The sequence below is a fragment of the Octodon degus genome, unplaced genomic scaffold (assembly GCF_000260255.1).
Source record: "Octodon degus isolate 3935 unplaced genomic scaffold, OctDeg1.0 scaffold00423, whole genome shotgun sequence".
NCBI lineage: Eukaryota > Metazoa > Chordata > Mammalia > Rodentia > Octodontidae > Octodon > Octodon degus.
This window is the reverse complement of record NW_004524999.1, coordinates 251298-267594: the sequence shown is the minus strand read 5'-3', so window position 1 is coordinate 267594 and position 16297 is coordinate 251298. Positions and strand designations below refer to the sequence as shown.

The window sequence follows — 16297 nt, the reverse complement described above, 5'->3', positions numbered from 1 at the left end:
ATATATGTTAAAGGAGCTGGTGGTGTAGAATTTTGGCCTTTAGGGGAGGAGACCCGAGCTAGATATAAATATTGGGGAAGCATCAGAACCCCAACACCAGATGGCAAATGAAGTCCCAGAGGCTGTGAGATCACCCAGGAAACATAGAACAGGAGCTAGAGACAGAGCTCAGAGGAGCAACGAAGCCCAACAGATGAGCCTAGGAAAAAAACAAAAAAAGCAGCTCACCAAGGAGCTAGAGCACATCTGCCCAAAAAAGGCGGAGGACAGCTAGAGAATGTGGTGTTCTGGAAGCAAAATACCAAAAGTCACCATGAGCTGCTGGTACAGGGACTCCAAGGCTGCCTTTTGTCATGGAGCAGTGGGGCAAGAGCATGTGAAGGAGGGGGCTTAAGGAGTGTGGAAAACCGAGGAAAGGAAGCAGAAGGAATTTAGATAACAGTTCAGAAACCTGGCTCCAAATAGGAGGGAAGACAGAGGTGCTAGACAGAGTGAGGATTTAAGTATACTTTAGGGTTTCATAGAAAAGAATATAAAAACAAGGTTTAAGAACTTTGGCCGGGGAGACGACTCAGTGGAATAAACACTTCCTGCGCAAAGCGCAGGGGCCTGAGTTCAATCCGCGGTTCTGCAAAAAAAAAAAAAAAAAGAACTTAATGGAGAAGGCAAAGATAAAAGACATCTGAGGAAAAATAATTGATAGTGCTAGGTTCAAAAGCAGCAGAAACCTCCAGGCTTCAAAGTTTGGGCTGGCCCAACCACAGCTAGAAGAGCTCCTACCTCTTCTGGGTGAAGGAGGGGCAGTAAGATTGTCCATAAAATTACATTTGTACCTGTGGGCAGACAGTGGAAAAATCTCTTGTCCTCTGTCACAGAGTCTGTTTAGTTCCATACTCCAGCATCCGGCTTACCATGCATAACAGACACTTAAGGACTGTTTAACTAAATTAAATAATAAGTGAGAAACATATTCACTAAGCCTAGGAAAGAGGGATGGCCAACTATCTGAAGCTCCACCTTTAGTGGCTTTTGCCAAATTATCCATACTTTATGCCATCGCTAGGTAAGATATTGTAGTGAGTGCCACAACTGAGAGGACCAATGCCAGGCTAGAGACCTTAAAGCACTGCTGGTGAACCTATGGCACGTGTGCCGCGGCAGCCTCCTTGTATCATTGAAAGCTCCAAAAGGTTCACCATCATCATTTCCTGATTTAACTTTATTAATCAAGAGTAGACCTTGATAGTTTGTAAGAACAGCCTTAGATTTATGTTTATGCTTGTATCGCTTTAAACATTACCTTCCTGTCAAATATTTGTCTCCTAGAACATATTTATTTCAGGTGAACTAAGGCACTGCATCCATTTGGCTGCACTGGGGGCCTGCCCTATGGCATGCAATTCATCATTGGCCTGGGAGCAGAGAACTGGATTAGCTGACCTCCCGCAGTCGTTCCAACTCCACACCTGCAGGCTGTGTTTCCTTCCCTATGCCCTCCAGTGATCTACTCCTGCCCCACCATGCAGCCCTGGGCACTGAGAAGGTGGGAAAAGGCTCAGGTCATCCAATAGAGGGAGAGCCTAAAGAGCAGCTCAAAAACCATTCAGCCACATGTCTGTTTACTCATATCTGATTTGCCTGAATGAAAACATCTTTTGGTCTTGCCTGAAGGTCAAAGAAGCAGGAAGGGAGCCTGCTGTGGCACATGTGCCAAACCATCCACTGAAGTAAGAAGTCTCTAGGAGCCTTGTTCTGGGCATCTGATATTTGTAGCCAAGTGATGTCACCCATCACATCAGCCAACCAAGGGATTCATGGTGACAAAATGCAGTGCACACAGGAACAGCATGGTCAGCACAGACTGAGCTCAAGGGCATCCTGGGCAGGGAGGTGGCCAGTGGGGCCTCCATGACCAGCCAAGATGAAAGTGACAGGGTCAGCCAGTGGAGTCATATATAGTCCACAGCAAAGAGATGCACTCTTGCTGGACAGTGAAGTCTGAACGTGTTTTGTGGGAAGTGGTTGAAAAAGCTTTGGCTCAGAAGTCCAAAGACTTGGGTTCCATTCCAAGAAAGGCCACAAAGCCACTGGCTGGCTTGTGGCAAGTCACCCTACTCCCCTACCCTACTTCCAGGCTTTGTTACCAAGTTCAACTATAAGGTTGAACTGAACTATGTGCTCTCCATGACATCACTGTGCAGAGCTCACATAGAACAAACAAAAAGCATTGCGCAAAGAGCAGTGCAAACTCCTGGACTGGGGGTACAGTAGAAGGAAAAGTGGGTAGGAAGACAGGTGTAGGAACACATGTGACCAGAGATGACAGCTTACCACAGCTGCTATAACCAATGCCACAAACCTAGTGCCTTAAACAGAATTTATCTCTTCTCTTACAGTTCAGATGTCAGAGGTCCAAGATGAGTCTCAGTTAAAATCAAGGTGCTGGCACATGCGGTTGGGCTGAATGCTCAAGAGTAGAATCATTTCCTTTTTTGTTTCAGTTTCTAGAAGCTGACTCTACTTATGGGTCCGCAGCCCCTTTCTCTACCTTTAAGGCCAACAGAAGCATATTCCATCCTCTTTCTGAAGTCCCCCACACCTTTCTTACAAGGACCTTTGGGACTGGATTGTGCCTACAAATTACCTAACACTTCTCCATGCATCTTCTCTGGTTTTTTCCCAGACCATTCTCCACAAATGCAGCTGGAGATTTAAAAACCAAAACCTGGTCCACGTGGTGCCCTGGCTGAAAACTCTTGAATGATGTTCAAATGCTACTGGGTTAAAGGCAAAAAGCCAACATGCTCACAGATGATTCGGGTTCCCCTAGTGCCATCAGCTTTACTTTCTGCCTGTGCTGCTTACTAAGCTCTTTCCTGGCCATCTGTCAGTTATCTGGTTAGATCACACCAGGGCCTTTGTACATGCTGCTACCACTCCCTGGTGAGATCGCTCCTGCTTCCTTTCCTGTCTGCTCTTGGAGTTCACTTAAAGTTTGTCACTTCCTTGAGAAAGTGTTTCTCAACTCTGACCACTGCTTACCTCCATAATTAGACTAAACCTTCTGTTAAGTGCTCTTTAGGGTATTTTGTACTTTTCTTTAATAATAATCAAATATTTATATGTTCATTTGTTAAAATCTGTCTCTCCTACTATCTTATAATCCCTACGAAGGTAGGGAATATATCTATTTTACACTTTTATGTGTCACTAAATTCTGACCCTAGGAACTTAAGATTTGCTGAATGAATCAATGAATATATAAAAGGTAGGGGTGTAATATAAAGAGATAGTTTAAAGCTCAATATCTAAAGTCAAAATTAGGTTTAAATTATAGCTTTGCTTCTTTTAGGTTGTATGATATTGGGCAAGATACAGTATTTGTTATAAATGAAGGACCATTTTGTAGTGAAATAAATAAATATATATATAATCTGTATATACAAAATAGTTAAGATATACAGCTACTTTCTCTTAATTCAGTGAGAAGAAAGATTTGTACTAATAGTGTTAGGATATCATGTCTGCATCTTGTACTAAGAATAACTACTACAAATACAATAATATGCATTGTATTAATTATTAGAACTGTCCTACTAATCTGTTTTGAAACTGCTTCATTGCTATTTATCAATAAAATTAATTTTAAAAAGATACATTATTTGTAATTCCTGCAGCCCAGTTTCTTCATTTGTAATGTAAAAACTTCAATATATATAAAAAACATTTATTGTGGGGATCAATGTAAGGGTCCACAGTGCTCACGTAGATCTTGAGGACAGTAAGTCGACGTCCTGCCATAATCACCACCACTGTGGGTGAATATGGGTTGAACTCCATGCTTGTCAACACTTCCCCCTCCTGCTTCCATGACAGCTAATGGGCCAAGGCCAATTCCATGAGAGTTTATGGATCGCCCAGAGGTAAGAACAGTTGATTCCTAGCACCTGTACAAGGTGGGGCTTTGGTGATAGATCCACAAGCCTTAAAGGATGTCAGAATCATAGAGGACCATGTGCTAATGAGATCCTTTCTTTCAATAAGGCTCTGTGTTATTCTGAATTGGAGACTTTAAGGGCTATGCTTTGGGCCACTGTAGTATATGACTACCCAAAGCTATGACTTGGGTATGAACACTTCAATTAATTTTCCAGAAAAAAAAATGGTCCTGTATCTTTGGCTTCCATATATCTTGTCCATATCTCAGTGGTGGGTCCTACCATCTATCTCCATATTATTAGTGAGCTCTTAGTGGACAGGCCCTGTGTCTTTTTTATCCCTGCAGCCCCAGAACCTTGCATAGTGCCAGGCCTGCAGCAAGTGAAACTCCACTCTAGCCTGTTGCCCACATGTGCTCCTCATCACAGTAACCAGTAACACCTTGGACCCAGTTACTTAGATCAAAACCACCAGGTCATCCTTGATTTCTCCTCTCACAAACCACATCAAATCCATCAGAAAATTCCGCAACCTTTTCCTTCAACTGTGTCCAGATTCCAAACACTTTTATCACTTTCCTGCTACCTGCCAGTCCCATACACCATGGTCTCTTTCCTCTATTTCACTCTTCTCACAATACAGACTATGGTCCACATACATTGCAGCTAGTGGAAATTTTGCCTTAAAGAAGAAAAAAAATTATACCCATCAGACCACATCTCTGCTGGTGATGAAAGCTGCAGTGCTTTGGCATCTTACACAGGAGAAAAAAAAAAAGTCTTTACCATGACCTACGGGCCCCACCACTAATCATTTATTAGTGGTCCTCTATTGCCATTTTCCCTATGCTGTTTTTCTTACTGCTCCTCAGATACACTAAGCCCACTTCAAATTCAGGGATTCTGAGCTTGCCTCAGAGTGAGAACTGTGAGCTTTGACCCCTTGTTTCATTCAGGTCTCTGAGGTTTAACCTACTTCAGAGAAATCTATGGTAGCTCCTCCCTTACATCCCATATAATGACCTTTTCTTTTCTTGACCAAAGACAGTAGTTTCAGCCAGGCATTGTGGAATATACCTGTGATCTTAACACTCTGGGGGCTTGGGAAATTCAGTGACTTAAAGAGATACTGTCTCAAAATAAATAATTTTTAAAAAGGCTGAGGATGTAGCTCAGGGCAAAGTCCCTGAGTTCAATCCTTCACATCATAAACAGTACAAATACAGAGGTCTCGAAGAAAAGATAGTGGATCTGAGTGGGCTGAACTTAGTCAAAATTGTTTCTTCTTCTCCCTTGACTTGCTTTGGGTCCAGGCCAAGTTCAACCTTCTTATTTTAATACAGCTGCAGACTGTACAGTGAATGAGCTCGAAAAACCTTCAGGATTCCAGAGAAGCAGGTTGACTTTAAGACCAGGAGGAAAGACAGCAGTCACTTTGTGGGTTTCCTGCATAGCATCTCTATCTTTGATGATCCTGGTCATAGACGATTTTAACTTTGTGCTCCCATAGGACTTCTTGGGCCTACTTTATATGCTGAAGTTGGAGACACCATGAAAGTTCACTTTAAGAATACGGCAGACAAGCCTGTAAGCATCCATCCTCAAGGAATTAGGTACAGTAAATTCTCAGAAGGTAAGAGAAATTTAATATCTCTCTGACAAGAAAAAATGTACAACTCTAACATGATTGTCAAACATTTAAAACTGGTATTGCTAATTATGCACTGCTAGAGAAATCTTTCCTACAAATGAGAATTATAAAAAATTATTGCAAGTTTCTGAGATGAAAACCAAAAGGTTCCAGAGCCAGCTCTTCCTTAGCTTGTCATGAGGTCCTTGTTCTTTAATAGTCGGTTTGTGGGGGGACTTGCAGGTTATCTCAGTTGTTTAATAGTCAGGTGGAAAAATTACCCAATCTTGATGAAATTCAACATGTTCACCTTAAAAGAAGAAAACACATATATTGCAAGATGGCTTAAGAGGTCAACAAACATTTCTGTAAAAAGGCAGATGAATGTTCAGTTTTGCAGGCCACAGGATCTATTTCAATGACTCACCTCTGCCTTTTGATACAAAAGTAGCCCTAGGAGTAGGTTCATGAATGAGTGTGAATGTGTCACAATAAACTTCATTTACAAAAATGACCAGATGGCAGGATTTGGTCCAGGAGTCGCTGACATGGTGACATAGGACCAGTTTGATGGCAAGCAGATGACACTAAATCCACAGTATTTGATGGTGGTAGTACTAAAGTAGTATTAGACACTACTTTAGATACAATAAAATGGTTAAGAATATAAACATGGAAGGCAGACTCAAGTTTCAGTTTTCGCATTTCTATTTCTCTGACTTTACATCTGAGAGCCTCCATTTTCTCATCTGTAAAATGGGACTGATCATACCCACCCAATAAGGTTGCTCTGAGGATTAAATGAGATCGTTCGGGCAGTGTGCCTGGGACTTGGTTCCTGGGCTTGGTAAGCCCTTAATAAATGATGAGAACTCAGTGATGATAATGTCAGTTTCATAAAAATGATGGTGATCAAAGTGACTGCCTCAACCACAGGACACTAAGTAACGTGTTAATACAGGTCTAGTTTCTCCCAATATGTTAACATTGACATCCTAGTAAATGGAGTAGAGTCCTATCAGGAGCTAATATTAAAGTTGTATCCATGTTTAATAGTCAACAGTATAATAACATTTTTAAATAACTTCCAGATTTGCATGCTTCACAAGTCTTTCACTGTCCCACAATTCCAGCTATCAGACCTTTGAAGAAGGAATTGGAGAGTATTTTATAGTGCAGGCCCTAGAATAAAATTTGCCAGTGTGAATTTTTCCTTCTATACTTATCAGCTGTGGGACTTTTGAAGTTTCTTAACTTCTCTATGCCTCATCTTTCTCATCTGTAAAACAAAGACAGTAATCATATACATCTCACTCTGGTTTGCTGAAATACTGGAAAAGTACTGAGATGAATACTGGCTAGCTAGTATAGAAAACTGCTCAATCAAAATGTGCTCAACTAATTTAATATTTGACAACTAAGAGTCAGAAAGTGGAGTTCACATTGACTGCTTCCTATATAAAGTACTAGCAAACCCATTTTCTCTAAGGTGTAAGTGACTAACCTATTCTGAGCTATTTTCCTCAGAAACTTCGCATGGATTAAGGGGGAAGAAAAGCTTAACCATGAAATTTCAGCCGTCTTTAGAAGCTAATGTGTACGGCCCTGGGTTTGCCAGCATGAGCAGAAGTCTTTCCGTGTCCCTAACATCACACAGACATAGTAAGCACCTCTTAACCTATGTGTGAATTTCCAGGGACTCAGCACAGCGGCACAGGCAGGGGAATGTTTACACAAAAAGCCAGTGTCCCTTGCAGGTTCCATTTCAAACACGGGAACGGGTCAGAGCTGTGGACTCTGCTCCCCAGCGAGGCTGTTTGCACAGTGAGTGAACCTGGCCACACAGCCCTCTTCCTTGGATGTTTGTTTGTCCCTCTGCTCCCCCACAGTCAGCACTCGGAGATGAGAAATCACTTAACACGCCCCCACAGTTTCCGCCCGTGACCAGACTACTGGCACCAGTCTGTCCCTCTGCACCCATGAATCTGAGAAAGAGAAATGCAGGCACATGGGGAAAGTCAAATTTCATCTGGAAAATGGAATGAATCTAGTAAATAGCAACGTCCTTCATATTAAAGACAAGCCTTCCATTCATTTTATCATGTCTTCTGCGTATCTCCCACCTTCATGGCCTCCCTTGATGTTGAGACTCTTTTCCCAGAAATGGGGGGAATACACTAAGATCATGCTGAGGCAACTACAAGAGAATCTAGACTCCTTTCCGTCCGAGACATGCATGTGATAGAGAAGTGGTGAGCATCCAAATGGCACAGTGGGTTTGAGAAATCGCAACAGTACAAATGGCAAGAATGGGTGACCTTTTCACAGAGGTCAAATTATGATTTATAAAAATGCTTACAATTTGGAAATGTATTTCATAGGAATAGTTGTAAATCAGGACAAGTATCTACAGTTGTACAAAATTCCTTGAAAGCTTTCTATCACTAAAAGGGTTTCAATTTGAGGCTAAAACTTTTGAAACTTGCTAAGTAGCATGTTGTTTGAAAATCACATCATTGAGAAACCTTTGTCATTCAGTGAGGTTTTCAAAGTTGTTCTGATCATTTTCAAAGATGTTTTGGTTGTTACCTTCAGAAGTTTGTTTCATAATAAATCTTAATGGTATTCTTCATTTGACTTGTAACTCTCCTAGTTTAAATATGTGAGTTTCGCTATGAGTATTGAACCACAAAATTAGTTCTGTAATATCTAGCCATCTGCTGGTTATCCAACTCTCTGAATTAAAAATAAACCACTAGAGATTGTTCCATGCAGCTAAATGTTTTCAAATTCTCTCTATAAAAACTTAACTTTTTAGAATTTTTCCAGTGTTTGATAAATTATAGGTTTTTATACTTTTATCCCTCATCTAGATACTTTGTACTTACATAGACACTTCGTAGATTATATGACATGTGGCCAAAACAAACTGTAAAAGCGACATAATAATTCTCATAAATCACATGAAGTGAACTCCCATTCAAAAAGATATGTGTAGAACTGGGCTCTTTGTAAAGCGTCAGCATTTTCATTTGCCCTCTGCTTATAGTTTCTAAAAGAATGTCCTGAATCTTTGAATGCACTGAAGCATTCATTAAGTTTATTAAATGGAGAAGAAAGAAGCTATTAACAAAAATAAGGGGAGGATTTAATGAATGAGCACCCTAGTGGGGAACCAGGAGAGCTCTTTCTGCAATTTCACTTTTCCAAAGCTTGTACACACAATTTTCCATTTTAGAAAAAAAACACTGAAAGCCTTCTAGAAAATAATCAGTACACCATGACAAGAATAAACACACTCCAAAGCTGACCAAAGACGAGGCAGGAAGTAAACACAGCTCAGTAAATATAAAATGAAGGCCAGCCATTGTGCAAAGGATTTATTCTAGCATGAAGCTGAACAAGGATTTTTTTGTGGCTTATCCCAGTAGTCGTTCATGTCCATTTTTCCTCTTTTTCAGTTTAGAGTTTTAATTTTTATTTGAATTTCAAAGTCAAACTCAGATTCAGCAAAAATGCTTTTCACAAATGGGTGCTCAAAGTAGCTGCTTGTTTTATTTTATAGCTTACATTATATAGATTGCAAAAACAAAGATACAGCATGCCTGTTTCATTCTAAAGGTAGATAATTTGAAGTTGAAAGAAAACACTGATAAAATTATTCCCCTCTTCCTATCTCATTAATTATCCTCATTTGTATAATTATAGACTATATCCCACTTGTCATAGGCATGGTTCATCATTTATATCCATATACTGTACCCACAATTTGCCTTTTAAATCATCTCTTCAATTATTTGATATTTATCCAGCATTTAACTGACATATGAAATTCTGAATAAATTAACTTAGTCAATTATATGGTCATTGATTGATGTGGCTTTGAGAACATTTTCAAAACATACTCCAAAACATGTTGAATACTTTACTTTTTATTTATTTATTTTTAATGTATTTAGGACAGGGTCTACAAGGTCTACAGGGTCTTACTACGTAGATTGGACTCATAGTGATTCTCCTGTTTGCAGCCTCCCAAGCTCTGGGATTACAGGGGCACGCCACCACACCCAGTCTCAATCATCATCTCAGCACACCCCATAGGCAGGACCAGCAAGGCATGCTGGGGATCAAACCCCGGCCACTGCACTCTGTCAAAGCAGGCGCTTTAGTCCACTGAGCTCTCTGGCCAGCCCTTGAATACTTTAAATATAGAAATAATTTTTAAAATATACTGTTGTTAAAATCTATTAAAATAAATTTGGATGTGAGCCACTGACTACTTATAAATAAGTCTGATGTCATTAAAAATCAGTCACAGTACTGTATCTAGCACAAGTATTCTGGAACTTTAGGTAATTCATAGATGCTGATGTTTCTGGATTTTCTCCCCAGAAAAGTGTGTTCTAACTGTGGCCTTGAGACTGGGTGGTCCTCATAACCCTAGAGGGGAGCTCATGACAACCAGGGCATCCCACTGTTAATTGGGCTGAGCTCACAGGTGCAAGCTCTGAGGGCTTTCCATTTGCACCTGGCCCCTGGTCCAGAACTAAGGAGACTGAGGATTATCAATTTTGAACTAAACTGAAGGACTGACGATTTATTAGAAAGTAAGGACTATGTGTTCCTTTCTCTTTGCTTTGAAAGTTACTCATTTTTTTCTGGTGATTGTACACAGTTACTTTGGCTTACTGCTCTTTTTTATCATGCTTGGAAAACATGTGTCACTGCAACAGACTGGATGTTTGTGTCTCTCCCAACGTCTTATGTTAGAATCCAAGTCCCCACTGGGATGGTACCAGGGGTGGGGTCTAGGGCAGGGGAGTTGAGTCATGAAGGCAGAACCCTCATGCTGGGTTTGTGTCCTGTGAAAGAGACCCAAAGAGGAGCTCTCTCATCTTCTTCCTGCCTTATTCACATCCAGTGAGAAATAAGTAGTCTGCAGCTCAGAAGGGGTTCTCAGAAGAAACCCACCATACTGGAACCCTGGCCTCAACCTTCCAGAGTCTAAGGATGTGGAAAATGTCTGCCATTTAGAAGACCAAACTAAAATGATTATCAATTTCCATCTTTCTTATGTGTATTAGGAGAAATCAACAACACTTAAACTATATCTAATCCAAAGTAAAACTTACAAGGAAAGGCTGTGTTCATTATAAAGTATCTGAGAAATAAAACGCTTAACTAATATCCTACAGTACATTACCGCAGGCTGCCAAAGCAATTGCTAGGTGACATATACTTTTCAATCCTCATAGGCCACCAAAAGATATTGTCTCCAGAAAAAAAGAGTATGTTATCTTGAATTCTGAATGAGAAAAAAGGCTAAGAGAAACGTGAAGAAATCTTCCCAAGTTCACTAGGAAGTATGACCACCACATTTGAAGCTTGGCCTTAATTTATATGCTTTCTCCCACAACCCAGCAGGAGAATAAATCTCACAAATACTTAAATATGAATTGTGATGAGTACTATTCATAACACTCATGCAGTGCAATCAGAGATCAAGGAAGGGATAAACTAATATTTAATTGAACATCTGAAAGATGAACACACATTTATCCAGGGGAAAAAAAGGAGAACATTAAAAGTTACCTGTTATCCCACAAAACAAGTCCCATTTTGTTCTTTGGAGGGCTTGCGAAGGCAACGGAAAGGATGCATTTCCTACGGGAGGAATCCCCTGTGGTGCCGGAATAGCAGAACAGTGGACACTTCATGTCCAGAAGCACCAATTTCCAGCCCCATGAGGCAGTGAAGCCTGAGGAAGGAGAGGAAGCCTTGGCTCCCCATGGTGGGGCTCAGCAACCAGCTGCGCACTGTGCAGTCATCACACAGCGCTGATCTGGGCGGGCCTCTCTCCGTGTCCATACTGTCTGCACTTTGCTATTGAAGCTCTGCTTTTTACAGTATCGAACTCAGGACCTTGCACTTGCCAGGCAGGTGCTTAAGCCACTGATCTATCTCCCTAGCCCCACTATTGAAGCTCTTTTGTAGTTTTCCAGAGATGAAGCTCACTGTTTGTCAACTGAGAATCTTCTTCATATACTCTTTTTTTTTTTCATACTGGAATAATCTTATAACTCACTGGAAGTTATCTGAACTTTTATCATCTCTCAGATCCTAATAATTTAAACACTCCAGTCCTAATTATCATTAGTGTGAAAATTCCACTTATAGTAAATACTGATTCGCAATCAGTATTTTTCCCATCTTTTGAAGGAGAAAAAGATACAGTGTCCAATATTAAGCTCTAAACTAACACAAGGCTCACAGACTCAGGTGTCTGGAGTAGCCAGGTAGGTAATTCAATGAAAATATGTGTTAAGTACATACTGTGATCAGAAAACAGAGGACCACTGCCAAGATTGGTCCAGACAAATACTATGTAGTAGCTCAGGCCATGGTATCAGAGCTCTAGGATTTTAGCTTTGTTTTTTAAAAGGAAACCAACAATTCAGACTCTTATATTTCCAGATATTTTTATATTAGAATTAATCTGCTTTAATACCATGCAATCAGAACAAAACACACCCATATGCTGTGACTTGGCTCTAACCCACAGGACCTTAACTATTAGGAGTTCAATAAGTATGTATCAAGCATCTTCTCCATGCTTCTCCACATACTGGTGAAGACACTAGATACCAGCACAGACACAGTCTTGCACCTTCCCTTAAGGAGCTCACAGTCTGGCAACTGAATGTGCAGAATACAAATAATCTAGTAGGAAAATGAATCATATTGTGTCACAAGTATTTAATTGCAAATCTTAATGAGTGCTACACGAGAAAAATATATAGTAGAATCAGAAGTAAAGAAAAGGGTAAACTGGCATTAAGTTGACTCCTGAATGATAAGCATGCCTTTCCTCACAGGAACATGTAGAGTGCGCTAAGCAGACAGAAGCGTATACATCTGCAAAGAGCAGGAAGTAGGTCAGGACTCAGCATGCTGGGGGACCTGACTCAGGCGTCAGAGGAAAGACTCACACGTGACAAGCCCAGAGAGACAAACAGGGAATCATACATGGATTTGGGGTCCATATTAAGGATTTTGTGTCATCAGTGAATCCAGATGAACCTGCTCAATTCCTTCCATTGATGGTGTCTATGCTTGGTGGCTTATGACACAAGAGCAATGCATTTCACTGTCCTACCTGACTATCCCATGAGCAGTGACTTCATAATGTACCTCTTCCCACACCGGAAGGTATGAGACATGCATATCCCAGGTAAACTTATGCAGTATTCTGTGTGGAAAGATTTTTCGAAAGATGGAGAAGGGGAAAATGCAGCTAAACAAGGGAAGCTGACATTGCTGTAGTGTAAAACTTTTTATTTTATTTTATTTTTGTATGTATTTAGTACAGAGTCTACAGGGTCTCACTACACAGATCAGACTCATAGTGATCTTCCTGTTTTCAGCCTCCCAAGCACTGGGATTGCACCATGCCCAGTCTCAGTTCCATCTCAGCATGCCCCGGGATAAGGCTGGCATGGCACGCTGTGCAGTGTAAACTTTAAGACAGCTGTTACAAATCTTCTCCATATGTTCCAGAGAGCAGAGAAAAGCAAGAGTATGATCTGGGGTGAGATGGAAGATGCAAAAATATACAAATGGATTTTTATAATTGAATCCAGTAGCTGAAATTAAAAGAATACTAGATGAAATTACAGTGAAAGGATTGCAGGAGAAAACACTAAAGAGCGTAAACACAAAGTAATAGAAGCTATTCAGAATGAAGCACAGAGATCTGAGAGTCTGAGCAAAATGAACAGAGCATCAGTTAGCTGTGGGACAATATTAAGTGGCCTAATATATATGTAATTGTGTCCCAGAACGGTAGAGACAGAAAAAGCATCAGAGCAAATCACAGCTGAAACTTCCAAATATGATAAAGACTTAAAAGAGACTAGACAAAACCACGTCAAAGCACATCACAATCACATTGTCAAAAAGTAATGATAAAGAGAAAGTCTTAAAAGTAGACGGAAGAATATACATTATATACAGAAGAACAAAAATAAATGGTACTGCCGGGCAGATGGCTCAATAGGATAAGCGCTTGCCTTGCAAGTACAACGGTCTGAGTTCAATTCCCAGTTCTGCACCCGGACCGCATCCAAATCATCCCAGCTCCACAGAGAGACTCAATTCCTACTGGCAAATGTGCTTTCTCTGACCTGTAATGCCCACAGTGAGAAAATTAACTCTCAAAAATAAATGGTAGTAGACTTATTCTAAGCAATGTAAGTCAGAGAACAAAGAAAGACATGTCTAAACTGTTGGGGGAATCTGCCCACTTAGTACTCAAAGCAAAAAATTATTTTACGGCACACACTTGAAATCACAGCTACTGGGGAGGCTGAGGCAAGAGGACTGCAAGTTCAAGCTGAGCCTGGGCAACTTACCGAGATCCTGTTTCAAAATAAAAGACAAAACGTGCTGGGAATTTAGCTACTGAAAGGCCCCAGATTCGGTTCTCAGTATCAATAGAGAAAACAAATCTTTCAAAATGAAAACAAAACAATGTTCCAGACATATAAGGGCAGAGATAACTTCTTACTAGCAAATCAGAAAAAAGGAATTCCTTTAGGTAGAAGAAAAATTTTGTCCGTGGGATATTCAAATTCATAAGAGGAAATGAAAAGTTCTAGAAAGGCACAAATATAGAGGAGTTTTTCCTCATTTCTAACTTCTTGAAAAGATAACTGTATAAATATTAAAGCAAAAATAATTTTTATGGCCTAAATTATGTATACAGGAATAAAATGTGCCAGGAGTGGTAGCATCTACCTGTAATCCCAACACTCTGGAGGCTGAGGCAGGAGGAGTGCCACAAGTCCGAGGCCATCCTGGGATACACAGTGAGCTCAAGGCCAGCCTCAATTACAGCAAAACAGAAAGATAAAATGTATTGGAACAACAGCACAAGCGCTGTGAGGGAAGAAGTGGAAATGTATTATTGTAAGGTTCTTACTAAGTGAAATGGCATAATACTGTTTGAAGAGAGACTGTAATAAGTTGAAGATATATGCCATAAACTGAAAGGCACCACTAATGAAACAAACAAAGCTAATAAGCCATTAGTGCAGATTTAAAAAAAAAATCATTTAAAATTACTCAAAAGAAGGCTGGCCAAATAGCTCAGCAGATTAAAGGACTTGCTCAGGCAGACGCAGGGGCTGGAGGTTCAATCCCTGGCCGATCCCTGGCCAGCACGGTGAGCCGGCAATTGAGACAGAGCGTGGTGGTGCCCACCTATAATCCCAGCACTTGGGAGACTGTAAACAGGAGGATCACTCCAAGCCTATCTATGTAGTGAGACCCTGTACTAAATACAAAATAAAAGTGCCATCTGGGGTGGGGAGATAGCTCAGTAGAATAAGCATCTGCCTGGGCACAGGGTCCTGAGTTCAATCCCTGGTACCACAAAAAAAAAAAAAATAGTAATGAATAAATAAAATAAAATTATTCAAAAGAATGAAGGGCAGGAAAGGAAAAAGAACAAAGACTAAATAAGGAAACAGAAAACAGATGGCAGGATCATGTTTTAAACCCAAATTCTGGAGTGAAGAAAGATCCATTCTCTTATTTTGTTTGTGACTGTAGTTCTAAGAATATACACATTGGTCAAAACTCTGCAACTATCGTGCTAAATTTAGTGAACTTTTTTGCATGGACATTATTCTTTGATAAAGATGATGGGTGGGAGAGAATAGAGGAAGGAAGAAAGGATGGCAAGAAAGAAATAAGATGGAGAGGAAAAGGGAAAGAAGCAAGAGAAAAAATAGAGGGAAAAATTAAGCATTTCTGTTTTAAATTTAAAAGTACAATTATTTAATAGTTCCCACTGGCCCTTTCCCTTTCGTGGAAAACACTTCAGGCTTGGCTTCTGCCCACATCTACTCTCTGGTGGTCTCACCTCCTGCCTCAAGGAAACTAAGGAAGCAAAGATAAGGGCCTCCCCAAGAGAAAGTCTGGCAGCTGATGATAGAGAGGCTTTCACTTAATTACTTGAGAAAAGGGAAGCAGTCTAGCTCTACATAACGCTGACCTCTCCCCTTCCTGAAATTGCTTACTCCATCTCTACCACACCTTCCTTTAATTGTGGGGAGCCGCGCCCAACCCACTGCTTTTCTTTTCATCTTGAGCATTTTAGTTCCCCATCTGTTTCTACACCCTGTTGCCCTGCTGGCAGCAGTCGAGTAATGCTGGGGCTGTCGCAGAAAGTGGAGTGGGGTGGGCCGAGCACAGTTAATGGGTCATTGGGTGCATGAGCAACAGGAGCAAGAAATCTTAACTTCAGGGCATAGACACAGTTCTTCCATACAAAACCAGATAGACTGTGTGCAGGAGCTGGACCCCGAGGTACTGGGGCAGAGTGGAGATAATCAGATGGTAGAAATGCAGCAAAGAGATAAAGCAGGGCTGAGGAGAGCTGCAGGGAAGTTGTGTCACCTCCGGAGCCCAGTAAAACAGCACACAGTTTAAGTGTGCATGAGTATAATCAAGACGGATGGCTAAGTACAAATAAGGCGACTTGTCAAGGACCATAGAGAAAATACAACCTGTTCTTCAGTCTGAAAAAAGTGATCAGAGTCTCAGACTATTTTTAAACAACTGTTGAGATACTTTGGAAAAATAACTTGCTAATCCTAAACTCATTTACTAGTAACAGTTATTCTTCAGCTCATCATACCAAAGCCTTTATAACTATGTGCACATA

General features: G+C 40.6%; 1 protein-coding gene across 2 annotated transcripts in view; it reads left to right on the top strand.

Moving 5' to 3' along the window:
* The window catches only part of F5 (coagulation factor V), a 66694-nt gene that overhangs the window by 7033 nt on the left and 43364 nt on the right, over nucleotides 1-16297 (top strand). For both annotated transcript variants that reach the window (XM_023708637.1, XM_023708638.1), the window contains exon 3: nucleotides 5449-5571. In XM_023708637.1, the coding sequence (XP_023564405.1) occupies nucleotides 5449-5571 (123 nt within the window). The remainder of the gene's footprint in view (nucleotides 1-5448; nucleotides 5572-16297) is intronic.